The 27,544-nt window shown below is 42.2% G+C and overlaps 1 protein-coding gene across 2 annotated transcripts in view; it reads left to right on the plus strand.

The window, feature by feature from the left end:
• Positions 1 to 22,674, plus strand: part of IQGAP1 (IQ motif containing GTPase activating protein 1) — a 59,615-nt gene extending 36,941 nt beyond the window's left edge. For both annotated transcript variants that reach the window (XM_080350999.1, XM_080351000.1), the window contains 23 exons: positions 934 to 1,024; positions 2,649 to 2,816; positions 3,169 to 3,311; positions 3,638 to 3,808; positions 4,929 to 5,012; positions 5,107 to 5,178; positions 5,271 to 5,340; positions 6,006 to 6,214; positions 7,207 to 7,362; positions 7,517 to 7,680; positions 8,858 to 9,082; positions 9,668 to 9,808; positions 9,900 to 9,984; positions 12,215 to 12,447; positions 13,205 to 13,337; positions 13,689 to 13,791; positions 14,209 to 14,344; positions 14,945 to 15,032; positions 15,456 to 15,668; positions 16,672 to 16,838; positions 17,793 to 17,915; positions 18,786 to 18,894; positions 20,323 to 22,674. In XM_080350999.1, coding sequence (XP_080207125.1) covers positions 934 to 1,024; positions 2,649 to 2,816; positions 3,169 to 3,311; positions 3,638 to 3,808; positions 4,929 to 5,012; positions 5,107 to 5,178; positions 5,271 to 5,340; positions 6,006 to 6,214; positions 7,207 to 7,362; positions 7,517 to 7,680; positions 8,858 to 9,082; positions 9,668 to 9,808; positions 9,900 to 9,984; positions 12,215 to 12,447; positions 13,205 to 13,337; positions 13,689 to 13,791; positions 14,209 to 14,344; positions 14,945 to 15,032; positions 15,456 to 15,668; positions 16,672 to 16,838; positions 17,793 to 17,915; positions 18,786 to 18,894; positions 20,323 to 20,436 — 3,198 coding nt within the window. In that variant the 3' untranslated portion in view covers positions 20,437 to 22,674. The remainder of the gene's footprint in view (positions 1 to 933; positions 1,025 to 2,648; positions 2,817 to 3,168; positions 3,312 to 3,637; positions 3,809 to 4,928; positions 5,013 to 5,106; positions 5,179 to 5,270; positions 5,341 to 6,005; positions 6,215 to 7,206; positions 7,363 to 7,516; positions 7,681 to 8,857; positions 9,083 to 9,667; positions 9,809 to 9,899; positions 9,985 to 12,214; positions 12,448 to 13,204; positions 13,338 to 13,688; positions 13,792 to 14,208; positions 14,345 to 14,944; positions 15,033 to 15,455; positions 15,669 to 16,671; positions 16,839 to 17,792; positions 17,916 to 18,785; positions 18,895 to 20,322) is intronic.
• Positions 22,675 to 27,544: the final 4,870 nt, after the last annotated feature.

Genomic DNA, 27,544 nt, shown 5'->3' on the forward strand with positions numbered 1-27,544 from the left:
GTAAATAGTGGCTCTTTTGTGCAGTGTGAATATTATTCCATACCAGAAGTAAATGTTTCCTGTGTTCTGTGGACTTGTCAAGGAGGGGTGGCTGTTGCATCTCAGCGTTTCTTCCCGTAGTTACCTACAGGAAGCGACAGTGGGTGTGGAGAAGCTGCGCTTGGCAACTGCTGCATCATTGTTCTTATTGTATATTTTGGGACTTGCTGAACACTTGGCTCATTGCTCTTCTCCAATTTCTGCATGTAACATCAATTGACTGGATTTCTTCAAATCCCAGCCAAAATACAGGATACTCTGTGATCGCCACCCCTTGATGAGCCATGTGTTGAAGACTGAAAACGTGGCTCAGGCTGTGTGTGTACACCCAGCCACAACATGTACAATGCGTTTTGGTTTGCTAGTCTGTACAGGCTAGTGAACGTCTGTGAGCAGGGACAAGGACAGCCTGATGTGGCATTAGTTACCCGAGGGCTTCTACCTGCCGCACACAGACGTGCTTTGGCTGCTTTTTGTTCTGGGAATTCTTTGTAGCTGTGTTCTGTCGAAGGACTGACTTGTGTTCCTGGAAAGTCTCATCCTCTGAGCAGGTATGGCTATAGAACTAACCACTGGTGAGCCCCTGGCCTTGTGTTCTCTTTGCTTATCAGAATGATTCCCACTGATAGAATTTCTTCTTCATTCTGTTTCCAGAACAGATTTTTTGCCGGGAGGAGGTGTTAATTTGGTAGTGCCACAGCAGTCTCTGGTGGTCACAAATGCACAGGGTGTCCTTGTGTTGGAGGGAACTAGAAACAATGAACTGCTTCTCGTTCCCTCTGATACGGAAGCCTGCTGTACTGGCTGTTGTTGATATGGGTTATTTTACTTTGCAAAAATAGTGATACTTTTCTCTTCACGCTGTGTATATTTTTCTCATCATATTCCCCTCAGGACACACAGGATGAAACAGCTGTGCTTTGGCTCGATGAAATTCAGGATGGGATTCATAGGGCTAACAAGGACACGGAGGAGTCGGAGAGATGTGAGTACTGTCACACAATATTGCAATTAATCCTCATTATTGACCAAGTCGTGGTTGCTTAAGGAAAGGCTGGGAGCTAGAAACGTCATGTAAATGTGGCAAAGGAAATCAAATGCCCTTATGTGCTTCTCATGTAGTGCTTAGTTTTGAAGAGTGTCAGATTCTTCATAGACTGTATTTCTTATCTTTTGGAGAGATATGCCATTTTTCCAGTTTTGCATGTGACCATGTTACCTCATTGGGCAAATCTCTATTGAGTTGTTTGTCATTTGCATTGTGTGTGCCCGTGGGCGGTTATTTAGGTATGAGAAAGTCACATGCGCAATTTAAATGCTGTTTTCTGGTGTGCATTTCGTTTTGTTTGCGTGGCATACTGTTGTCTTGTCTCAGTTCTATGAAGTTTTTCTAGACTGCCTCACATGTTTTTCAAATACAGACAATAATACACATCAGCGATAACCCCCTTTGCCCCTTAGCGCAGCTTGTAGGTGAACTGGCCCAACCATCTTTACATCCAAGTCTTTGCATTGGTGTCATTTCTGTCTCCTGAAACAATGAAGTAATTACTACTGTTTGCTTGGTTTTGTTTGTTTGCGTTGGTTGGATTTTTTGGTGGTGGTTTTTTGGGTGTTTTTTTTTTTTGTTTGTTTGTTTGAGGTTTATTGTTGTTTTGTTTTCTTTCTTTGGGATTTTTTCCTGACAGAAAGTTTAACAAAACGTGAGAGTTTTTATAGTTGTCTTATATATTCTAATATCCTGTTCTCTGTACATGCTGTTCGTTTGCTGGGTACCGCATGCTTCAGAGAGCTTGTTTTTATACATTAACAAGTAATATGAGATTGTTCTATTTGCATTTACTCTCTCTAATTTCCTGTTACATTCAACAGTTGCACCTGTCTGCTTGTTTTGCACAGTATTAGTAAACTGATTGTTTTCTCTCTTTAGAGTCACCTTGTATTTTTCTTTATTCTGTTTCTTCATCTCCATTGTGCTGACAAAATGTCTTACTTTCAACTTCCAAAACTTCTGATTTGATGTTAGCCTGATACTTAAAGTTATCCGAAAATGCACACAGTCCCTTCTGATTTTGCTTTGAATAGGCAGCTTTACTGGAAACTGAAGAGTTTTTGAGTCTGGAACCTCTCTGGTGCCTTCTGAAACAGGTTGTCTAAAGACACTGTGGAATCTCTGTCCTTTGAGGTTTTCCAGACTCAGTTAGACAAGGCCCTTAAGTTCTCCCAGCTTTGAGAATGGGGTTGGACTGGATTACCATCAAAATGAGTTCTTAATGCATCTGTGGCAGATGTCAGAGTAGAGCTAAAACATTGTGTGTTGTTGGGAAATATTGGTGGTAGATCAGCACACACGGGGACTTGGGGCACAGCAGGTACGTGCTGTCAGGTGCACTACACATGTGCTTGGACACTGTACTGAAAAGGCCTCTCTACTGCAAGTTTTCTTGTTTTTATTTACATTCTGTATTTATATACATTTAAATGTTTGTGTATATTCACACTCGAACTGTGTGTGTTTGTGTTGCCTTTCTCCGTTCTGTTGTCCTGTGTTTGCTGTGAGTCACTGAGCCATGGATGCCAAGGTAACCTGCTCTCTTGTGTTATCAAAGTCTCCTTAGGAATTCTGGCCATTAATGAAGCAGTGGACCGTGGTGACATTGGCCAGACCCTGAGTGCCTTGCGTTCGCCAGACGTTGGGCTGTATGGAGTCACTCCGGAATGTGCCGAGACATACCAGCGAGAGCTGTCAGAAGTCAAGAAAAGAAAAGTGGCAGCAGGTGAACCTTGAGTAGCTAACTGTTAGTGAAATAAATTCAATATTATTGCATGTGGAATTGGAACCAGAGGTAAAAAAGCCTCTGGGGATAAGTCTTGTGTTACAGGTGGCAATTGTGGATGCTTTGCGAACTAAGGTTTAAAAAAAAATGAACAGTAGAATAGCCTCCGGTTGTAGAATGTGTTATGTGTAGGTAGTTCTTGTATGAGGTCATTAGAGACTCAGAAACATTCCTTCTCTCGCTGAAGATAGGAGCATCTGTGTATGTGGATTTCCTAGTTCTGACATTTGTATGCAGGAAAGGTAAGACACTTGTCTGTTTTTGTGACTTACACAGCAGTTTCTGTTCTTAGGGGGCAATGGCAGTGAATGGGTGAAGCACTGGGTGAGAGGAGGCTATCATTATTATCATAACCTGCGGACCAGAGAGGGAGGATGGGATGAACCAGTGGAATTTGTGCCGAATGACACACAGCTGTCACGGGAGGAGATACAGGTAGGGTAGAGAACATAAATCTTTTCTCTGAAAAGCTGACATTCTTACCGTTCCTACTGTTAGGGCATCTCTAAGAGAGAACACTTCAATGTTGTACTCATGTTAAAAAGCTTAGTAACTCATTTATTTCACTGGCCATCATCAGATGGGGTGTCAAAAACCCTTGTCCCATTTCAGACAAAAATGTCCTGTTGGTAAAAGGGTACAGGACGATGGTGTTGCTGTTCACTGAAAGGCAACCTGGAAGTTTCTTGTTAGCACAATATGGAAAGCTGATGTAACATCCTCTTTTTCTGGCTTTTCTTCGTACCATAACCTCGATGCAGAGCACCATATCTGGAGTCACTGCGGCGTACAACCGAGAGCAGCTGTGGCTGGCCAATGAGAACCTTATTACAAAACTTCAGGCTTGCTGTCGAGGTTATCTTGTTCGCCAGGAATTCAACTCAAGAATGAATTTTTTGAAGAAACAAGTCCCAGCAATCACTTGCATTCAGGTAGTTATATCCTTTAAATGCATTTGAAACTTGTACTCTGCAGTTGTTTTCTTTGTGCAAGCTTATTGACTGTTTTTATTCAGTTCAGTTACAACACACAGCTTTCTTCACCTCATTTTGCAAATTAGCTAAAGGCATTTCCTTCTCTCAAGAATTTTGGCATGTTACTTACTTTTCTATGTCCTATCTAGTCAATAAAGTCTTATCAGGCAGAACTGGAAAGAGAAGAACTTACTTGAGGAAGCTTTACCTGTCATTTTATTGTCAGATTCAGTATTTAGGGAATAGGGCAACATGAAGTGTGTTGTATGTTTTTATGTTGATAATACTATGCGATGAAATTACTACTGTGATTCTCCATGAACTGAAGAGAAACAAGATGGTTTCAGTTTTCCCAAATAAGATTCTTCCTCTCTTCAAATTTGTCCAGGGATTTGAAGGATTAAGGACCTGAAAGAGATAATGGGATAATTCAGCGCAAGGTTGGGTGCACTTACAGGAGAACAGTGAAATAAATCTTTGGTGTTGTAACTGAAATGTGTGCAAGTGAAATAGATGCTTTGTACCGTATTACCACTTTATTATTTGAGCAGCACATATGTGTTTGTTTCTGCCTAACTAGGACATGCTCTGCGTGTATATTTGGAAAATAAAAACAAACCAAAACCACACAATGACCCCCCAAACCACTCCCAGCTAATTAAAATACCACTCTCTGCCTTTAAGTGTAGTCCAGCTCCTCACCTATCTTCTGTTCCACGTATCAGTAGCAGAGAGTCTGTTCTGCAGGTTTATAACATTACATCACTGTTTTTGCCAGCAGCAGCATCTAATGCACAATCCTCATGTCAAATTGACTCTTTAGTTATATCCTTGATCTTGAGCTGTGCTTCAGAAGGTCCAGGCTCTCCATGGGGTAATTCCAGTCTCTAGTGATTCCAGTTGGTGAAGTAGTTAATGCTTCATACTGTGTATCTCTTGATAGCATAAGCATATCTGCCTCACGTTCTGCTTCGCTGAAATGGAAGCTTGAAGCAGAGGAGCAGAAAGAAGCTGAGATTGGTAATTACTTCTCTTTAATTAGAAGAGGAAAGTCAGTGTGCCTGTTTTCTGTTTTCAGTCCCAGTGGCGCGGCTACAAGCAGAGGAAGGCCTATCAAACCCGGTTGGATTACCTGCGAGCACAAAAGGACCAGGTGGTGAAGGTAGGGAAGGCTGCCTGCTGACACTTTTGGTAAACCTTTTGGGTAGTGAATTTTGTGGGAAAGATTTTTATGTATTTTGGTTACCCTTCTATAGATTCAGTCAATGACCAGGATGTATCAAGCCAGAAGACGTTACAGAGATCGTCTGCAGTATTTCAGAAACCATGTAAGAGGCTATCTTGTTAAGTGAATTCAGTACCTGGCGTTTGTACTTTTTCCAGAACAAGGTCAAGTGCTTTATTTGTTTTTTAATCCTAGATAAATGATGTTATAAAAATTCAAGCCTTTATCCGCGCAAACAAAGCACGAGAAGACTACAAAACCCTCAGTAAGTATTGCCAAGAGGATAAAACAGATGTGTCTTAAATCTCTATTTGCAAGGGATGTTGCTGGTGTGATCTATAACATCAGGATAGTTTTGAAGAGTGATTGGGATGAAGTTGGCAGGGAAGTGTGAAGAGTGGGGTAGCTCTTTAGACTGAAGGAATACTTGATTCCAGCCATTGCTTTTGCTGCTGAAAGGTAGAACCAGAGCTTTGTAGTTGACTTTGGCTGTGTGAGTTACTCTAGGCTGATACTGACTGTTGGGTGGACATGAGGGAAAATTCTTCACCCAGAGGGTGCTGGACACTGGAACAGGCTCCCCAGGGAGGTGACCTGGCCCCAAGCCTGACAGTGTTCAAGAAGAGACTGGACAACGTCCTCAGACACATGGTGTGAACTGTGGGGTTGTCCTGTGCAGGGACAGGAGTTGGACTCCACGATCCTGGTGGGTCATATCCAACTCCGGACATTGTATGGTTCTGTGACTTCATTCTTTACTGTTTTCTTCTCTTGTGATTAACTCAAAATAATAAATTCAGAATGTCACAAGCTGTTTAGACATGGTGGTGCTAATCTTATCCTGGCTGCTCCTTGATATGCTGTTTAAACATAGATAAGGCATGTATCTGCTTCTGTTTCTCATCCCTGATGTTTTCTTGCCTATTTTAGTTAATGCTAAAAACCCACCTATGGCTGTCGTTCGGAAATTTGTCCATTTGCTTGATCAGAGTGACCAAGATTTTCAGGAGGAGCTTGAGCTAATGAAACTACGTGAGGAAGTTGTAACCTTGATCCGATCCAATCAGCAACTGGAAAATGACCTCAACCTCATGGACATCAAAATTGGGCTGCTAGTGAAAAACAAAATCACTTTGCAGGTAGGAAACGTGCTCATGGGAAACCAGCTGCAGACTGAACTGAGACCAGCAGTAGCTGGCACGGAGAGCTTCTGGCCTTGCTCACCAATTGCTCAGGCCCAGCATAAAATGTTGTTGCTTCAGACTTGCAGATTTTACTCCCAGTACATTTTTACTCCATTCTGCTAATTTAGTAAGCTATAGGAGTAAAAGAAGCAAGACCTGAAGCTAAAACAATCAAACAAACACCATGCTATCTAGACATAATGAATTAAACAGCTTGTGTGTTTCAAGGCTTTGAGAATTCCTGTGGTTTGCTCCCTTGTGGTTTAACAAGTGATAGGCCACAACCTTGTGGTGGGTGTGACCTAGGAGACAGGAGACATGCTCATGCCGCTTGGTGTTTGTTGGTTAAAGGAGGCCCTCTCTGTCAGCTGACGTGATTATTTCACAGAAGAAGCTCTTGCTGATAGAGCATTGACTTTTCTTCAGGCTGAAGTTCTTGTCAGCCTTTCATTGGGTTCTGGCAGGCATGGCACGAGGCTCCTCCCGGTGTAAAACCTCAGCCAGTGTAGTGAAATGAGTCTGGGAGGAGCCTGCGGCTTTTGAACTGGTGTCTGCAGCGAAAAGTGCCATTGATGTCAGATTGTGTGGAGATACCGAGCCAGCTGAGCATGAAGCAGGATTTTTTAGGTTTTAAGCCCAATTCAGAAAGAAAAGCATTTTTAAGCATCTTCAGGATGCTACTGGCTCTGATAGTAATTGCTGCCAAGAGTGACTGACCCTTCCATGTTTTCAGACAAATTCAGGAAGTCAAGGACAAAGCAGAATGTGCACTTCCAGTCAGAGGAATTGCTGCCATAGGAAATAATGCTTCAGTTTAACAGCGCTAGGCACACCTTGACCCTGCCTTTCCATATACAAGAGAAATGGGCTCTCAGATGCAACTGTTTTCTAACATTGCCTGTTATAAAATACTTAGAGTGGAATATGTCCCTGTTCATTCTTTTCAGGATGTTGTTTCTCATAGCAAAAAACTTACCAAGAAAAACAAGGAACAGCTCTCTGACATGATGATGCTGAACAAACAAAGGGGAGGTTTGAAAGCTTTGAGCAAAGAGAAGAGAGAAAAGCTGGAAGCCTATCAGCATCTATTCTACTTACTTCAGGTAAGCAGCTTCCAACGCTGCTTGGTGACCTCTTGTTGTAGGCTTATGTGTCTTGGCACAGTCTTTGCTTGTGCACTGTGGTTTTGAGCCATCATAGTTCATAGTGACACTGGCCTGTGTGGATATGCACATTAAGTAATTTTTCTTGTTGTAGACTAACCCAACCTACTTGGCCAAGCTGATTTTTCAGATGCCACAAAACAAATCCACAAAGTTCATGGATTCTGTCATCTTCACACTGTATAACTATGCATCCAATCAAAGAGAGGAATACCTGTTGTTACGGCTTTTCCAAACAGCATTGCAGGAAGAGATCAAGTATGTGGTAATATATGGCACATTCTAGCTGTTGAGTGAGTTGGGCAATTTCTTGAATTGAGGCAGTTTTCGTGGTGTGTCTCATGTTAATATGCAGATAATGCTAAACTGTCCCTTCATTGTTGTCTTCCGGTTTCGTATTTGTCCTTAATTAAGTCTGTAAAGGAGGTATGTCCATTGAGGATGAGGGGTTTTTGCGTCAGTCAAGATTTCACTGTTTAACGTGGTTCCTACTTCTAGTCAGATGCAAAGACATCCTAAAATTCAGTCTGATCTCAGTTCTCCAGTGTTTGGCTATAAACACCTCCAACAAACTGCAAACTCGGGCTTTACAAGCCCGGGAGAGAGCTAAGCTCTCTGGATTTCTGAAACCTGATGGGGAGGCTAAAACTGAGAGGCTTTCTTGTTTGGCATTCCTCTTTCTGTCAGTGCTGGGGCTGACGGAGCAGCTGTCCTCAGTCGTGTTCTTGATCGGTTGGGCCTCAGGAGCTCAGTGTTTCACGACTTCAGCTCTTTACAGTGCAGAGCTGCACAACTTCCTGGGAAGAATGTGCAATAAAATGTTTGAGGAATTACTCTTTCAGCATTCTTCGGAATGCTTTTTAAACATGAAGACGGTGTATGCCCTAAACCAAATAGCTTCTAAAAGAGATTTTTTTTTTTCCCCTTAAATTCATACTTGAAACCAGGGGCATATAGACGAAGGAATGTAGATGCTTTGATCTCTACTGCTGTATTTCACATAGCAGTATTTTAAGAGTGGCTTTTGTAGTCGATTTGCTTGTTTTCTTATTTTAAATACTGGAAGAAATCTACTGTTCTCTCTCTCTTCTATATAAAACATGCTTCATTTCCTTTGTATTTTTGAATTGTGCTCTCAAATAGAATGTACACTTGGATTTGCATTCATTGTTGTTGAGATGATTACTGGCAAGTTGCACTGAATTCCCAAATAGACAGAATAGAGGTTTCTTCCCTCATCTGTCTTGGGAAGTATTCCAGTGTTGTTCTTGTACGGTGTTGTAGTTTATTGCCGTATGGAGATTTTTAGCACAAATCCATTATCTGTTTTGTGACAGTGATGCTCTTTAACGGTTGGTTTTAAGCTGAGAAATGTATCTACCACCTGACAGCATTATGTGTACCTCATGTTTCATGTTTATTCTTTCTTCTTCAGATCAAAAGTAGACCAAATACAAGAAATTGTGACTGGGAATCCTACTGTTATTAAAATGGTAGTGAGTTTCAACCGTGGTGCCCGCGGTCAGAATGCCTTGAGGCAGATCCTGGCACCGGTTGTGAAAGAAATCATCGAAGATAAATCACTCAATATCAAAACTGATCCAGTGGATATTTACAAGTCTTGGGTTAACCAGATGGAGTCTCAAACTGGCGAGGCCAGGTATGGCAAATGTTACCACTGTGTTTTTCTAAACATTGCTTGGTTGCTTTGCACTGCTCGGTTAATCATTCTGGACCATCTTTGGCTTCACTGCATGCATCTGTCCAAGACACCAGCTTTTCCATCTCCTTGAGACATCTTTCATCTGAGATTCTAAAGATATTCTGGCGATGGTGCTGAGTGTATTGAAAGGGAATCTCATGAGGAGATGGAAGAAGGAATGTTCTTTGGTGTTTTATCATCTTGATGTTCAAATGCATAGCTTGCATTTTCAGCAGTTTATTTGCAGCCTGAAAAACTGCTCCATGGCACAGATGGCACTTTGTTGCCTAGTGTGCATGCTGTAAAAAAGATACTGTTTTGAGTTAGCTGGGACTTTTCTCACAGTGGCCATTGCAAGGGAGAGTCGAGGAAGCTAAAGCAAGAGGTCTTCATCTCTTCCAGTGCCCGAAAGGTTAACTCAAGAGTGTGCACAGCTCTCGGCAGCTATGTGGATACAAACTTGTTAATGTGTCAAGCTAGAAATTCCTGAAATATGCTGGCCTGAGGAATATTCACCTTCACGTGTTTGACTTTTTCAAACAGCAAACTGCCGTATGATGTTACACCTGAACAAGCTCTAAGTCATGAAGAGGTGAGGACGCGCCTGGATGCCTCGATCAGAAACATGAGGACAGTGACAGACAAGTTCCTGTCTGCCATCGTTAGTTCAGTGGACAAAATCCCGTGAGTCTGTTGCACCACAGTGTTATCCCTGAGAGGCTGGTGGTGATTTGTGCTTGCAGCAGTCTCATTTGCCTCTTTCTTTCTCTTGAAGTTATGGAATGCGTTTCATTGCCAAGGTACTAAAGGACTCACTGCATGAGAAGTTTCCTGATGCTGGTGAGGATGAGCTGCTGAAGGTGAGGATCTGAACACCTTTGTGAATAATTGTCATCCACATTAGCTGTGGCAAGCACATCTCATTCTTCTCCTTTGTTGGGTGTATGTGTGGAGAGAATAGCATGTAAACCTATATAAAGCTTATTTATTTACTTCTGAGCGTAGAAGATGTTTCACATGGGACTTTTGATTGTTAGCTTCATATACATTGCCTCAGATGTAATGTATTGTTTGGAAGGAGGTTTTCTGTTGCATCTGCTTTGCTTTTAATATCTTTGGCATTTGGTCCTTTATATGCCTTGACTTGGGGTACTCTTGCTCCTAGAAAGCAAACCTTGGTTTTGCTGGTGTCATCACAGCCAGATGCTTTTTTCTTAAAGAGACAATGTCAAGTTTAAAAGTATATGCAAAAGTCTGATATTCCTAATTCCCCTATCTGTAACACTCTGGGATGTTTTGGTAGCAACATGTAGAGAGTCACTTTCCATAATGTCTAGTCGGTTTTGTATTTTGTATTTCAGTAGGTCTGGAGAACTAAAAGGATCCTAATAATAGTCACTCTCTGATGAGTATAGCTTTGGAGTTTTCATTGAAGTTTCTTTGGTTTTATGGCTTTGGGTGATTGTGAAGGCTGTATGTTCATGAATGCTTTGCTTGTTAATCTTAGATCTTAGAATACTTGATAACGTCTCTTTAAACTTCTCTGCCTCTGCTTCGTTACAAAATAATTACCAATCTGAATGCTGTTTTCTTCTCTCTTCTAGTTCTGTGCTTTCCCATTCTGAGACATCGATTCTTTCTATGCAGGTGAATTAATTTCTTCCATCTGTAAATTTAGGTGGAAAGCTGCGGTTTTTGTTAATCCTCATGGAACCAAATAACTGTCCACATGAAAGTCAAAACTGCAGTTGCCTACCATGACAACGTGTAGATTTATTTTTTTTTAGCAACCAAAGCTACCCATATAACACACTGTTCTTCTCCCCCTGCAAGTCTGAAAGTTATTAATACGATTTCTTTCACAGATGTGTTTTCTTGTTACTGGTAGTAAACAGCTCTGACTGTTGTCAGCCCATGACACGGTCTGTGAGAGTACAGCAGGGACTTGCATGAAACAGTTGTCACAAACGTGACCTCACTGAAAGGTTAACAATTTCTGGGGCTGCTCAGCAAGGGCTGTATTTTTTCTCTCTGTTTTCAGCTGTCTGTTCAGACCCCGATCTCTTCCATGCATTTAAGTCCCGTGCCAAGCAGGTGTAGCCAAGGTCAGGTGGCCTGGCCCTCTGGAAATGTCTGTGAACCACCAGAAATACTAGAGCATGCGGTGTGAGAACTATCGCTTTACATCAACATGTTGGGTTAATTCCTTTTCATTGCCAGAATTACTTTTGGCAAAATATCAAGTACAGGTTAGAAGTATATCTGTGAGCATATAGATGATGTGACATCTTTATTTTTGGTTCCTTGGAGTTTATTGCTGCTCACATTTGACTAGGTAAATTGGATTTTGGAGCGTCAAATGCCATTCATCTTCTGTACTTCTGATTTTCTTACCTCTGGATTAAATGGTTTCTCAGTTACTCTTGCTAACTTTGAACAGGAGGTCTGTGTCTCAAAATGTTGCTGACTTATCAAAGAATTATTCTGAAAGAGAAAAGGGCTTTGGAGAAGGAATGGAAAGTTGTTTTCCTCAGTTTAACTCCTTAGTGCGCCATGCTTCCTCACCATTTTTGCTGTGTCAGAGATGGTGGCTATTTCTGCACGCTTCTCTAAGCATTAGCTCTTGTTCCATATTGGAACTGCATCACCGGGTTTCTCTATACCGTGATCATTCTTCCCTCTACTAGACTAACACGATTATGTTTAATTCTCCTGACAGACTGTCTCATGCTCGGATGAGCAGTCCATTGGTAACTTGTAGTATCTCCTGTCCATACATTTTTATAAGTTAAAGTTTTAAATCTTTATGCATATGAATATCTGGTGGTGTATTGTCCTGTGACTGGTAGTGCTCAGTCTTCCTCTTTGTGTTGACCGTCCTATTGTGTGTTAATTTCCCCACATACACACCGTAGATTCTTTGGGACAGTATGTGCTTGTACGCATCAGCACAGCAGAACCTTTATCTTGGAAGGGGCCTCTGGCTTACAAGAAAATAATTTATTAAAGTGCAGTCAAAGTAGTTTGAATAAAATTAAATTGGGTCCTAAACCATGGTTCCTTGACGTGTTTCTTCTCAACTTTTTCTAGATTGTCGGCAACTTACTCTATTATCGCTACATGAATCCAGCCATTGTTGCACCAGATGCGTTTGACATCATCGATCTTTCAGCTGGAGGTCAGTTGACCACGGACCAACGCAGAAACCTGGGCTCCATTGCGAAGATGCTGCAGCATGCTGCATCCAATAAGATGTTCATGGGAGACAACGCGCACCTGAGCATCATTAATGAGTACCTGTCGCACTCATACCAGAAATTCAGGTAGAAGACCTTTAGCTGATGAAGTTGGGAAGTCTGGCAGAGGGTAACTTTGCAAGTAAAAAGGGATAATGACACATTTTAAATACAATAAATTCTATCTCTGTCAAATATGCTGTCTGTTGAAAACAGGAGATTGCACTCCAGACTGCCATAGGCATCAATGACAGTGTTAGAGAAAATGCATGCCTGGAATTTATGAGCAATACACTGTATGTTAATGAGATTGCAAAGTCAAGTATTTTGACTTGGGAGTTTCCAAAACAAAGGTTGCTTTTGCACATGTTTATTGTGATATTTTGGACATGGTCAGCTAGAATGGTCACATACTCTTCTATCCCATAAGAGCCCTGGCTCCACATGGAAGCCCAGTGGTGCTCAGGATCAAAGTATTTAGCTGTTCGTATGGTTCAAGTATGCTTTTGTTCAAGAATCGTCATCTTATACTTCTCATGTTTTGGAAGAAAGAAAACCAGAGATTGCTGGAAGGAAGGGGTGTTACTACAGTGGTCACCAGAGCTACAGACCAGGCCTGCAAATGCTGGAAACGAGCCAGTGTCAAACCGCTAATACCAATACTTGATTTTACTAGGTTACTTCTGGCGCGTTTAACTAAAGCTGACAAACTGTAATATGCCTAAACGTACCGTAGTTTAAAGAGAGAGACCACACTTGGGATTGTCATGGGGAATTACTGCTCGTGATACACGATGTGACTCTCAGAGTCATTCTGACTCATCTTTTCTCCTTTTTTCTGAAGACGTTTTTTTCAGGCTGCATGTGAGGTTCCCGAATTACAGGATAAATTTAATATTGATGAATATTCTGACTTGGTGACTCTCACTAAACCAGTTATTTATATTTCTATTGGTGAAATCATCAATACACACACTGTAAGTATGCATCAGTCATACTTGCTCCTTATCTGTAGTGCTTACAAAGAAAATGCTGCTTCTGGCTGAAACGCAAATTTACCAAATACAAGGCTGAAAGTTGTCTTTGGTTGTAGTTTGCAAGAGCTTGTTGGCTTGTAGAATTAAGTAATTTGCTTGTGACCTCTCTGAGTTTCTTTTGAAAATATTTGAGTGTGTGATAATGGCACAGCTTTGAATGTTGATGTTGCTGCTTTGGAGTCAAATGACATAAGATCTTTTTCAAAAATACACCAGCTCAAAGTAATATAATTTTACTGTCTAGAAAAGGTTGTACAATTAACAACATAAATGTTCTTTCTGTTCATCTAGTTGCTCTTAGACCATCAAGATGCAATTGCTCCTGAGCACAATGATCCAATTCATGAGATGCTGGACGATCTTGGAGAGGTTCCTACAATTGAGTCCTTAATAGGTGATCTAGTTTATTGTACTTAAGAAATATGTGATATTACCTTAAATGATTTGAAGTGTGGTAAAGAAACTTAAGGAATCATCATGGGTCGTCTGGGAGGACGTGCTCTACTCTTCTCAGTAGAGAGAGATGCTGAGATACAGTGTGGAATACACATACATCTTTAAGGAATACAAACTAGTGATTTTGTGGTGCCTTTCTGGCTGGTGCATTCTCTCAGCTTTGTGAAGGAAAAGTGTGTAACATACTCAAGATGATGATTTTAAAAGCTGGATTTGGCTTTTGAAGTGTCCTTTTGACAGCATAGGAAACAATGTAGTTTTTCTGTGGTCTGTTACGCACGGAAAAATCACAAAGCTCTGGCAGTCAAGAATGTAAAGAACACAATTTGATCTATAAACTCTTTCTGCTTGGCAGGGGAAGGGTCTGGCAATGTTAATGACCCCAACAGGGAGATGCTAGCAAAAACTGAGGTTTCTCTCACACTCGCTAATAAATTTGACGTTCCTGGTGATGAGAATGCAGAGATGGATGCGAGGCAGATTCTGCTGAAGTAAGTGGACGGTAACTATCTGGTGTGTTTCTCAAGAGAATGAGGAACCTGAATTTTCATAGCTAATATGCGTGTGAAAATAAGAAAATCAAAGTGTAATTTAAACAAATGTGGGACTGTTACTCCAAATACACTGAGCTTGTAGCCATGTCCTTTCAATGCTGTGGCTATTAAATTTGTTCTTGTTAGTTCTTTGTCACTGTTGAACTTGTTGTTCTTTCAAAGTCTGTATTGCGTGGCTGTTGCAGCTGCCTGCTCTACCCTTCCCCTTCAAAATGCTTCTGTGGCCATATGGCAGTACTAGGGCTGCCTTGGGATACATGCGGGGACATTCTTGCTGTTTGAGGGGGTACAGCAGAGCAAATCCTGTGTTCTACGTGGGTGAACCTTTCAGGCAACCCGTTTCTGAGGACACTGTCAAAATAGTAAAGTGCTTCTTAGGGTTCTGGTCTGGTCTAACTATGACTACCTAAGCACACATCCAGTGATAATCTGACTTCAGATAAATCAGTAATGTTGCTGTTATTGCAGAATAGAACAGTGTTGAAGGTCTTTCAGTTTAATTTTTTTTTTCTCCTATTCTTCTTGATTTCTGTGCAGCACAAAACGTTTAATTGTTGATGTAATCCGCTTCCAGCCAGGGGAGACGCTGACTGAAATCTTGGAAACTCCAGCTACCTCAGAGCAAGTACGAAGTTGTTTACTGACATTCTTTTTAGACTAGGAAATTGTCATCTGTCTAGATACACGTGGGTGTACTTGGGAATCCTCATTTATGAATTGCAGTGAAGCAATCTCCACTCATGTTGGAACAGTGTGTAGCAATTATAAGGAGGGAATATAATGGAAATAAATTGTATGTGTGAATCTTACTCCTCTAGTAGTTGCTATAAACTATCTAGAGGACCATTCTGAATGGCAGGTAGGCTCCTGCTGGTTCCCACACATGGAACATGTTCATCAAACATGGATTCACTGGAGTCAGTACAGGAATGACCAAGCAAAACCCTGTCCTGTGTTATGCCAGAGGTCAGACAATCTGTTTCTCATTCTTTGTCACCTTAAAATGGATCTGCTGATGAACTTGTACTTTTTGGTTTTCTTTGTCTAGGAAGCGGAGCATCAAAGAGCAATGCAGAAACGAGCCATTCGTGATGCTAAAACTCCCGATAAGATGAAAAAATCTGTGTCCGTAAAGGAAGACGGCAACTTAAATCTTCAAGAAAAAAAAGATAAAATCAAGACAGGCCTGAAGAAGTTGACAGAACTGGGGACAGTGAATGCAGAAAATAAATACCAGGAACTAATCAATGACATCGCAAAGGTAGGCCAGTCGTGTTTGCCTAGGAATCATAGCGGAGTTGTCCCAGAGCCTGCAGCATTGTGAAACTGGCATGAGTTTAAAGTTTTGTAGTAGCTAATTTACAGAGGTTAAGCCTCCTTTTGTTGCAGCGTTTCCACCTCTTGGCATAGCACTTCAAGGAAAAGCGTTATAATTTGGGGGGGCTGTCCTGGTGTGTGATCTTTTTTACTGCTCCTTTTCACTAGTTTCAGTAGCACCTCTATAAACCTGGTCACATGAGGAAGTTTTGCCCATAATTTAAAAACATCCTAACCATTTTCATTCAAATGCACCCATTCAAGAATACCAAAATGGTAAAGGGGGAAGCTGAGAAAGACTTGCAAAAGTGATCTAATACTGTTGTACATTGCTATACAGTGACAATGTATTTTATATCATGTGTTTACTGATAAACTACTTTGGTAATGTTATGTATATAAAGTGAATAAATAGTCGCCTTTAGGAATCAGATTAGAATTAGTTGTACAGTCATTAATATGTATCAGAAAAGAAAATAGAAGTTGACTTGAATGTGATATTTTGTTCGGGTATTAAGGTAACGTATGCTTAAAGATGGCTGACTAAGAAACAAGGACAAGGAAGTTGTGCTGCTGGGTTTGTAGTTCCTGATTTGTAAGATACCTTTCCTAGCCAGTGGTGGCAAGAATTGCTGCCTTATTTTAGATCACTTACTGTCAGTGCCCACTCTGGTCATTGCAACTAGGACAGCGTTGAAGTTTGAGAGAGCAACAAAAGGTTCAAATGAGCCGCTGCGTAGAGTTGGTTAGTTCCAAAAGTTGTCATCACAGAGAGGAAGTGGTGACACTTAAAATGGGGCCAGTGCAGCTGAGGGCTCCAGCTTGGAGCATGAAGCAAGACTGAGCAGAATCCAGTGGTGTGTTTCAAATGCTCTGTGCTTTGGGCTTGAGAACTGGAGAGCTCATATGACTCTGAAGTCTCTGCCTGTCCTTTCTCTGCGGTGTAGGATATCCGAAATCAGCGCAGATACCGTCAGAGAAGAAAGGCAGAGCTTGTGAAGCTGCAGCAGACATACACTGCCTTGAACTCCAAAGCTACTTTTTATGGGGAACAAGTGGATTACTACAAAAGCTACATCAAAACCTGCTTGGATAACCTGGCCAGCAAGGGCAAGTAAGTATCTCAGAACCGTGCCGTGGCCCTAGAAGTGCGTCTTACAGAAAACGTGTAGTTTGCTGCCAAGAACAATCATAATGTCATCTGCTCAAAGCTCTTCAGCCAAGCTCTTTACCACAGTGATAGTTCTGGGGAAAGCGTCTCAGCAGTGGTGGGGAAATGTGAGGACAGTGACCCGAATGGGGTCAGAAACACATACCTGAAAGAAACTGGGTTCCTCTGGGAGAGGAGAGTGCAGAGAGACCAGTGGAAATGAAGCAGGTTGCCCAGATAATGCATGTGCTGCTCTGTCAGTCCGTCCTGTCATTCTGTCTAGGAGCAGAGAATGAAAATAACAGTTACCTACATGGAAAGCATTGATCACGAATTGTCCTCTTTTTATCCTGAGTGGAGTCAGTTGTTGTAGTGCAAGATAATTCAGATGTTCTTGAAAAAAAAATTGTCTTCCTCCCCAGGGAGATGTGGGAAGAGCAACTACCAGTGAAAACGGGGGCAAGGAGGTTGTTGAGTAGTCTCAGCCTTCCCATGTCCATTCTCACCAGACCACTTCTGCCTAAAGACAAGTGGTGCTGCTTCCTGTGAACTACCATGTTGTTATGTCTGTTTGCTTTTATTGTTATTGTATTTTTCTTCACCTGTAGTGTGAGAGTTATTGGTAAGGAGCTGAAAATCAAAGATCTGATCTGAGCTACAAGTGCTTTGTAGATAAACTTACTAGTAGAAATACATTCTTTCTCAGCTGTGTTAGAGCTGATTAGCTATACTGGTCATGTCACCTCATCTAACCAGGATTCAGTGTTTGCTGGCTGAAATCTCTTTATTCATTTGACTGATCATCTTGTTTGGTGTGTGTTGTGGGGTTGTTTTGTTGTTTGGGGTTTTTTTGTTGTTTTTTGTTGTTGTTGGTTAGTGTGGTTTTGTTTATGGTTTGGGTTTTTTTTGTCTCTTCAGAGTATCTAAGAAACCTCGGGAGATGAAAGGCAAAAACAGTAAAAAGATTTCTCTAAAATACACAGCAGCTCGACTTCACGAGAAGGGAGTGCTTTTAGAGATTGAGGACCTGCAAAGTAACCAGTGAGTATCTTTTAAAAATTCTTTAGAGCTAAATAACCTTCTTGGAGGAAAATGGGTAAGTTGAATTATTGTCTCTTTTTGCGAACTAGTCTAGGTGTTGGCAATTGAGGCACAGAAGCTCTTGAGATTTCTTTTGAGATCTGGGTTTGTTCTTGGAATTTAGCATTGTTTGTAGACTTAGGTATTAAAGCTGAATAAATTGTTTTGGCAACCTAGGCTGGCGTGCCAGGGCCAAGAAACCTCGCATAGTGATCACTTCTCAGTTCCTTTCTTTTTCGGTCTGGTTGAAGTGAAGCAGGTCTTTAATGGAGCAGTGTAACAGGATTTAAACATGACATTCTCCTCCCCCCTCCCCTGCCAGCCCTGCAGTCATGGAACAGTGGGCACCTCTTCAGGTGAATTGCTACTGTGCTTAATGGCTCTCACCATTCAAAAAAATCAAATTAATGCTAGCTTGAGTTTGTCCAGCTGCACTTTGTTAGCCTTGAGAACTTGCTGTGTCTTCTGTGGAATACAGAGAAGCTGCCTGTTACTAGAATTTTTATTAAACTCTGAATCATATTTTGTACTTTGTGCGCTAAAGGAGGCACAGATGTGCAACACTAAAGCATGGGCTGTTACCATGTTTCCTAATACACTCGTGTGAAGGTGCAGCCTATTGGACATAGAATCCATTAGGCTTCCATTCAATGTTGTATTGAGCCTGGTAGGCATTTACAGTCTTATTCTAAATGGGGATATAGAATAAAGAGTTGAGAATAGAATTCTTAGAAATTTACCTTCAGATTTCATGTCATATTCTCTCCCTGTTTCAGTAGAAATTGCGTGTTTTGTAATGAACTGTGGTTTTTAATTTCTTAAATTCCACAGGTTTAAAAATGTGATATTTGAAATCAGCCCAACAGAAGAAGTAGGAGATTTTGAGGTCAAAGCAAAATTCATGGGGGTACAGATGGAAACCTTTATGTTACATTATCAGGTAAGAACTGTCCTAGTTGATAGTGGCATGTAAGGTCCGTTTGCCAGACTCTCTCTGCCACCCCACACTTACATTGCTTTAGCCGTACTGTTCTTGGGAGTCCTCGGCCTTGGCCTGGGCCAGGCTGCCGGAGCAGAAATACGGACTGACCGTTCCCCAGACGATTCCCTGTTCTTCTTCCCATACCAGCACTGTTACACCCGGTGTCCCTGTCCCCTTCTTCCACTGCTGTCTCTGCCCACCTCCCACCCAACTTGGGCGTCGTTGGGTTTGTTAATTGTGGATGCCTCGGGGGTCTTGAAACAGGTTGTGTGCAGGAGCCCCTTGCATTGCGATGTCTGTGCCACCTCAGTGGCTGGGGGGAGAGCTGCGCTGCGCAGGCCGCTCGTGCTCTGAGGACTCCCCGGGTTCATTCCAGCCCTAATCCATCAGAGCTGGTCACAAACTCATCGATTCACGGGGCTGCCCGGGGGCACTGGCTCCTCAGGCACGTGCTGCTAGAGCACTGAGCCTTTGTAGCGCTGCTTTGCTGAACATGAGATGTTCTGAGAGCACAGCAACAGGGAACGGCTGTGGGTCATCCAACTATAGCATTAACAGTGGCATCATTTAAAAACGTTTGCATTGCCATTGCTAAAATTTTTGCAGAAAGCAGCAGAAATAGCTTTATGATTATTCACTTCGCTGTTGCCCAGGCTCGATAGCTGCAGGAGCTGGGTTCAGATTTTGGCACATGCACATTTCCCTGCAGTAACACTACCTGAACACCTCTCCAGTTGTTCAGGAGGGGGCTTGCTGCAAGACATGAATTGCTGAGCTAAATGGGTCACATTGCTCTGTCAGGTGTGTCACTGACGGGAGCAAAGTGTAACTAGAAATGCTGCTTGATGAGACACCGCGAGACTGAATTGGCACCATGCATGTCGTCCTATGAGAGATGCCGTTTCTTCCTCTGCAGTTTAGTTGTGCTCTAAACCACCTCACTATGACCCGTGGCAACTAAGATTTTTAGAAAATGATGCTGTGGGCTGTTGTACTGTTGTACTGTTCCAGGGGTACATAATATAATTAGGCACATAGGAGACCTGTGCTAAATGTTGCAATTCCTTTATGACTCCCCTGCAAATGAAAGGCCTGCAGATGGCTAGATCTGAAATTTGACTTTCTTAGAATAGTGTTCTATAATATTGCTGCCCTCTTTTGTAATTTTTTTTTATAAACACAGATTAAAAAATTAACGTCTTAAAGGCCTCAGACCGACTATTTTTCATGCAGTAGGAGCAGATCGTTAATGACTTGTTTTTCTATCTTATGTCATGTACTTTGTGATAGATATTCCTCAAAAACCTGGTGTACCACTGGGTCTTGTATAATATTCTCTGTAAGATCTCAAGGATTCCTCTCTTCTAAAGGCATTCTCTTTGGCAGGATCTTTTGCAGCTGCAGTATGAAGGCGTTGCAGTCATGAAGTTGTTCGACAGGGCAAAAGTGAATGTCAACCTTCTGATCTTTCTTCTGAATAAGAAGTTTTATGGGAAGTAATCAACCTCTGCCAGCAAGCCTGTGAAAGGGGAGTTGAATAGGAACTTGCACATACAACTTTTAATGCTGTAGCTATGTGTTAGTGTATGCCTGTGCTGTGCTAAAGTATATCAAATATATCATGAAGAAGGACTTAGAACCTCTTGTGAATTGACAGCCCTGATTGAGTCTGCAGGGAGTTGGTTCTTTGTTTATTTATGATCTTTAACTTTGATGGTCCCCTGAAAAGCAGTTAATTTAGAATGTATTTTTACATGGCTCTGGGGATTAAACTAATATTAGAGTATACTTAGGGCATCTGGATGCTTTTATTTGCCTAATTATGTGCTTCTTGAGGATTGAATTCTTGTTGCCTGTGCGAAGAGGGCGTGTACAGCAGCCAGCATTCCTCTTCCTGAAAGCAAAAAAGGGTTGCAGATTGTATTCGGACCCCAGTTATTCTCTAAGAGCAATGACCAAAATAAAAAAAGGCAGAGATCCAGGTTACCCATTTGCTTGCGCTGGTGGTGGCAGCAGCAGCCGATTCCCAGGGTAGAGCTGCTGTCTCTGGGGAATCAGCGTCACAAACGGTTGCTGACCTGATCATGATTTTGTACTATAGCCACATAGAAATGCTTTAGTGTCTCATTTATCTTGATTTGTTTCTGTTTGTCACACTGTAATAATTTACTGATGGTCTCTTAAACAGAGAGACCATGGAATGTATTTACTAGTGCTTATGGTTGAAAAGAGGCCTTTTGGGGAAGGGGAGAGAAACTTTAAAAAATTCTTTAATGTTGCTTACATAGCATTTGAAATCTAAAAATAACACTTTTTTCCAGATTAGAGTAATGTTCTATATATCTGTATCTGATGCAAGAAATGTTAGGCTCTACCTGCAGACTTGGCAAAGGAAGAAGACTATCTTAAATAGGTTAGCTTTTAAAAAGTTAAATTTTTTGTACCCATACTCAAATTCCCATTTCTTTTACTACTTTGTTGTGGTTTTGGTTTTTTCCCACCTTGGTGGTGGTGCTGGCTGTTCTGCTATATCCAATAAAAATGCAGAGACTCTTTAAAAAAAAATCTGACATTTAAATTAATCGGTTGCTCCAGCTCTCCAATTTTTTTCTTCACATTTTCATTTTTTAAAGAAAGGGATATATCTCTTAATTGCAAATTTCAAATTATTCGTAGGTCACTTGTTGTTCCTTCAGGTTACTGAGTTCAGTTGAACTGCTTTATCTCTGATCTACTCTGAGCTGGTTAGTTCAGCTTATTTTTGTCTCATGAAAGACGCTCCTAGTGTTTGAAATGGCCACATTGGTGAGGACAGCGTTTCTGCAGGCCTCGTGGCAGCAAATATTTATTTCAGCCTGCTGGTGTTTTGACAGTATTTAAACATATTTTAGTGCTGGTGCATGTTCAGTCCCATCCAATAACACAAGTTACTTACCAAACCCAAGGAAGATCTTTATGGTCCAGATCATAGGAAATGGAGATACTGCAGACCTGGGTTTCCACTGATATCTGACAAACTGGTCTGGAATGGGTTAAAGGTCTTGCCTTGTTTTTTGTGTTTGGATTTTTTTTTGGTCTTGTGTTTTGGTTTAGTTTGATTTTTTTTTTAATCCTGTCTCTGAATTTGCTACATCCCAGAAGGACTTAAAACATTGAATCCTTTGATTAGGGGATGAAGAGAATAATGGTAGGACATGATAAAATGATTGTTAGGAAAATGCAGCTGTGTTCTGCAAGCTCTCGAGCCACAGGTATTTATAATTCCCCCCCTTTTTTTAAGTGAATATTTTTAATACTTTGCAATGTGTGCCAAATAAATTTCAACTATAACCCAGCTGGAATTTAGGGACAAGCTGATGAGGTGTTAGAGCTGTGTAGAACTCGTAAGCAAAGAGTCCTTACTCCATGACATAACAATAATTCTCTTGTTGCCTACACCTATTGAAAAAAACAGGGTTTTGGCAAAAATTGAAAAAAACAACAAAAAAACCAACTCAGTTCTTTGAAAAATGGGAATCTACTCATTTTAGCCGAGCAACAGTATGGAACTGTAGAGGGCTTTTTAAAGGAAAAAACTCTCTATTAAAAGAGCCACTCTCACCACTTGTATTTTATAATTTACCAGTGGTTTAGCTTTGCTTACTCCATTACACCACTGTATTTACCACGGGAATAGCTACAAGTACAAAGTCTGTCTTCTTTTCTAGTAAAATCTGCCTTTGTAACTCATGTCTAAGTAAAAGTCATTTGTCCCCATGGGTTTGTGTTCAGTCCGGGCTGCAGGCAGCAGCCGCCCACACGCAGCTGGAACCACCATCACCCAGGGCTTCCCATCATCTGCGCGTCCCCCAGGCTGTTCTTGTGGCTGGGGGGACACAACAGAGCTGGTGCAGGCGTGGAACAGCACCCACAGCGACCTGCGTCTCCCAGCCTCCCAGAACCTTCACGCCCCATCCTCGCAGGACAAGCCGCAGTCCTTGGTGGCATCTCATTCTCAACTGACAGAAATGGCTTTTGCTTCAGCTAGGGTCAACAGTAAGGCCTTTGGATTACAGATGCTCCTGCAACCTGCATGGCCTTCCACAAGCCTCACACAGCAGGGGCAGTTGTTGCCATTTGCTCTGCAGTGTCCTCAGAGCCCCCAGCACGTACTGCCCTGAAACTGCGGCCACCCGAAACACCCCAAACCCTGCCTCGGGGCCCCCAGGGCCATGAACATCCTGAAACCCTTTGCCACAGCTGGTACCCGCGCTCAAACCGCCCTTGCCCTGGGACTGGCACCAGTGGGCTGTCAGCATGCTGCCTGCAGGGCAAAGGACCTCTGCCTGCAGACCTCCAGGGCGCCTGCACCCCCAAATCACCCGCTGTCACCCCCCCGCACTCTGTCCTCCCCGCTCTCTCACTTCTCTGCACCCCAGCCCCACGGCAGCTGTTGTACCTGGGAATTTGTACTTTGCGCTGTTCAGTGTCTGTCCCTGCTGAGCGTTTCGGTCTCTGACATTTCGTTGTCGGTGCTGCCGCCTGCTGGCCGAGGCTCGGTACTGCACCCCTGACGTGCTCTGCGCTGCCGCTCGGTGGCACAAATCCGGTACTGCGGCGTGTTAACTGCGCATGCGCATTGATGCCCCGCGACCGTGCCGCCCCCTAAGGGCGAGCACATGCAAATGAAAGAGCAGCGGCCGCCCGGGCTGCCGGGAAAAGTCTATAGGAGATTCAACCACTTGTTGTAAGAATCATTGTCATCTCCTGTGAGGAAGCAGAATAGGTTTATCCTTACTCTGTAAGCACCACCGAGGAGCTATATAGAGTAACAGCTTAATAACAAACAAATCAACAACGAGAAGCTAATGAACAAAACAACAACAAAGGCAAAGACACCCCAAACAAACCAAATGAAAAGCGCAGAGGCTCCCGCATACCACCCCCCAGTGCTGTGATGTCCGTTTTCTAGGGAGCCCGTGGGGCTGTCCCCACAATCACAGACACAGGTGACCTGTTTGGGTGGTGCCACCAGAGGACACTTGTGGGTGCCCCAGCCCGCTGAGCTGACCTGGGAAAGCCGGGCAGGCGGGATCATCAGGAGGTTGGTTCCAGCTCACGCAGCAGCTCACACATCGACTGCGGAAACAGCCCCGCGCCAGGACAGGTCCCTGGCCCGCGTGCTCCTGTCCCACCACCACCCGCTGTCCTGGTTCTGGAGATCGTTGCGCAGGATAATCCCAGAACGGTTTCTGAAGGATGAGAAGCGCCCAGAGCAGCAACACCTGCCAGATTTTAGCAAGAACATATCTGTCAAGAGGCACAATTAATTTTACAGCCACCTCAGTCAAATTATGTGTCTTACCCTTCCCTCTCCCCAGAGCGGTAGTTGAGTTAATCAACTACAATTGTATTTCTTCGAAATTAAGAGCAGGATGCTCAGAAGCCAGCTATATGTTAAAGAGCAAACAGAATAGCAAACAGAATATCTTTAACATTAGTATTGGCTGTAGGTGGCACAGTTTTGGTAGCAAGGGGGCTGCAGGGATGGCCTCTGTGAGTACAGATCAGGAGCAATAAATTAATCTTCCCCACGTCAAGTCTGTTTTGCCCGCGATGGTAACTGGTAAACGATTCCCCTATCTTTATCTTGCCCTACGAGCTTTTACATTTTATTTTCTCCCTGTTTTGTTAAGGAGGGGGAGTGAGAAGCAGTTTGGTGGGCATCTGGCAGCCAAGGTTAACCCACCATAATGTCACAGACCTTCCTACAGTAAGACGATGTATTTGCAGTAATTACCAAGCATTTCCACAATTAACTAGTAACAAGGAAACGTAGGCAATGGACAATCAAGGGCACTGCTAGATGACAGTATGTGCTGTGTCTTTTTTTTTTTTTTTTTTTTTGGCAACTATAGCTTAGTCAATTTTTAAAGGAAAATATTTATTGGAATGCAGTAACAAACCCTCTATTTTGAACAGGTAACTTGGAATAATAGGGGACCTGCTGGGAAGCAGGAACCAACTACTGTCTGAATTTGAGAGTTTGTAGAATATGAAAGGAAAATACAGCTAAAGCAGGAAAAAAAATATCAAAATGAAAGAAAAAAACCATCACAAACATACCTTTGTTAGAAAATGCAGTAAAAAACCCCCACCACTATGAAATCTCAGAATTCTGCCATCCTTTAAAAGGAGATAATGAATCAAACTTTGTTACCTCTTTTGTTTATTGTGCAACAAAAGTAGGGAAGAACAGAAGAAGAGATAACTAGATATGCTTAAGAACACTGTGACCTAGTTATATAGATGCTACACGTACCCATTACATCTGAGAGCAGCTTTCCTAATCCCCAGGCTAAAATTCATGTGAAATCCAGGATTTCAAGAAAAGAATGTGGAACTAATTATTTAAAATACATGCACTATCTGTCTGCAAACACCAAATTGGATTAAATTGCTTGACATGCATTTTGCCTAGTGGGTACAGTTCAAAATCTGCAATTTACAGACAGACATTTTAGGGTGCTATACATCTGTTCCTATGGGAATCCTGCCATTGAGTTATCTGCAGCTGCAGGGCTGGGATCTAAGTTTTAGTCCAGCTGAGCTACAGAAGAGAATCATCACAAACTCTTAAAACCTTGTTGAATGCTAAACCAAGTGGTGGAGTGCTCCTGTTACTAAAAGGCTGTTTCCAGTCAATCCATCTACGAATGGCAACCTTATCACTTAGTCTGAGACTTCTACATCATAGGCTATGATGCAAGCCAGCCCACTCTGCTGGGTGACAGGGTGCTTATCCCATCTCTAGGCAGTGCTCAAAAGCTAACCACAGTCTGGGCTCACTTAAACCTCTGAGCCTTTACAAGGGCAGAAGTGGACTCTTCGGTATTGACTGTGACTCTAGGCTCTGCTACACTGGCTTCTAATATGCAGACCTTCTTCACTGATTCTGTCTTACCATACGCAGATCACAAAGCTAGAGGTACGCTATGTAAAAAGAGGGTGCTTCCCTGTTTAATATAGTAATTTTTCTGTAAAGTGTTGTAAAAGCCAGTATCAGAAATCTTTCTTATTATGAACTAGAGGTTGTCTTGCTTTTGGTTTTGCAGAAGAATTTTAATTGAAATATTTAGAACTCAAGCTTGGAGTTAATTTATCCTTTGAAGTCAGAAATCTTGATCTCAAGGGATTCATTTTGCTTTGACTGTGGGTTTTGTGTAAAGCAAAGCCAGATTGTTTTATTTGGTAAAGACTGAGCAAGCTGTTACTGACTTTTAAATATTCAGGATCTATTCCAAAGCATGACGGTTGCTAACATGAATAATTTTTAATGGCTTTTTAAAAAATTTTACAGTCTGTGCTGTAAACTACCTCACTTCAGGCTTTAATTGCATGACCTAATATAGGGAAGTCTATAAGCAAGTAGTTCAGTGGGATTGTTTTAAGCTAATATGACTGTAAGCTGTAAAAAGTGAGGAGGTAGCATATATTAAGCTCTGTCACTCATCTTCTGGTGACAAGCTTTCAGCAAATCAGAGGGGTTAATTTCTCAGCCCAGCACAACAAAATGCAAATTGTTAAAGGCTATTGTAAGCTGTAGTATGAGCAACACTTTTCCTGCTTTCATGTGGTGCACCGGCCTGGCAGCGTAGCCAGAAATCTGCTGCTTTACTCATGAAAATCTTTTTTTCCTGGTGTATTGCCATGCAGATAAAAGGAAATCCAAACCCACTCTATTAACATGACCTCTGGGGAGTCCCCAGTCTGTTTCCAGTTAAAGCAGAATCCAGTGTTTTGGGCATTGATTTAAAACTTCCCATGGAGTGGTATCATAAGAAACATCCTCAGTCACCCACAGAAATTCACTTTCATCCTTCCAAACTGCAGATAATTACAGTATCTAGCATCTCCTAGACCCACCTGGATTTCTTGGTCAACCTCCAGTGATGCTTGAGCCATCTGTCCAGAGAAACCCTGAAGAACTCGGATCACTTTGCAGCATTGCCAGAAAAACATCTCAGGTGGTTCTTGCAGGCCAAACGGGGATTCATGCCTGATAGTGAGGACAGAATTCTCTCAGAGAACAGCTGGCACCCAAACGTTTGCCAGCCCCAGACCTCTATTGCCAGCCAAGGGAGATCCTACAGACTAGGGATATCTGTGCATGGTACATCTTTCACTGAGGCACAGCTGGATTCTGAATTACTAGCATTTTCTGTGTAAATAGGATTTAGATTATGGGATTTAAATAAAGCTTACATTCCATTTTTGGGTAGAAACAATACGGTATCTCCTTGTCAAATCTGAGCTTCTTTACGTGGAGCTCTAGCACACAGGTATGTGCAGAGAGGAGGGTTCAAATCCCATCCTCTTCACTGTGTGGGGAGGAAAAGGTGAAGCCAAGCCTTAATATCTTAGTTATAGAAAGAGTAGGACACTGCGACACAGACAGCCACAGCATTAGTACCTACAGCTTTTCTCTTACTGACAGAGGGTACACTCTGCTGTCCAGCACCAATTCTGAGACCAGGATTGCAGATGAAGGAAAAAGTGGAGACAGACTGGGCTGCACAGTGCCAAAATCTATTAGAAAGAAGATATGGCATAAGTTAATCCTACTGAT

The sequence above is a fragment of the Nesoenas mayeri genome (assembly GCF_963082525.1).
Source record: "Nesoenas mayeri genome assembly, chromosome: 11".
Classification (NCBI taxonomy): domain Eukaryota; kingdom Metazoa; phylum Chordata; class Aves; order Columbiformes; family Columbidae; genus Nesoenas; species Nesoenas mayeri.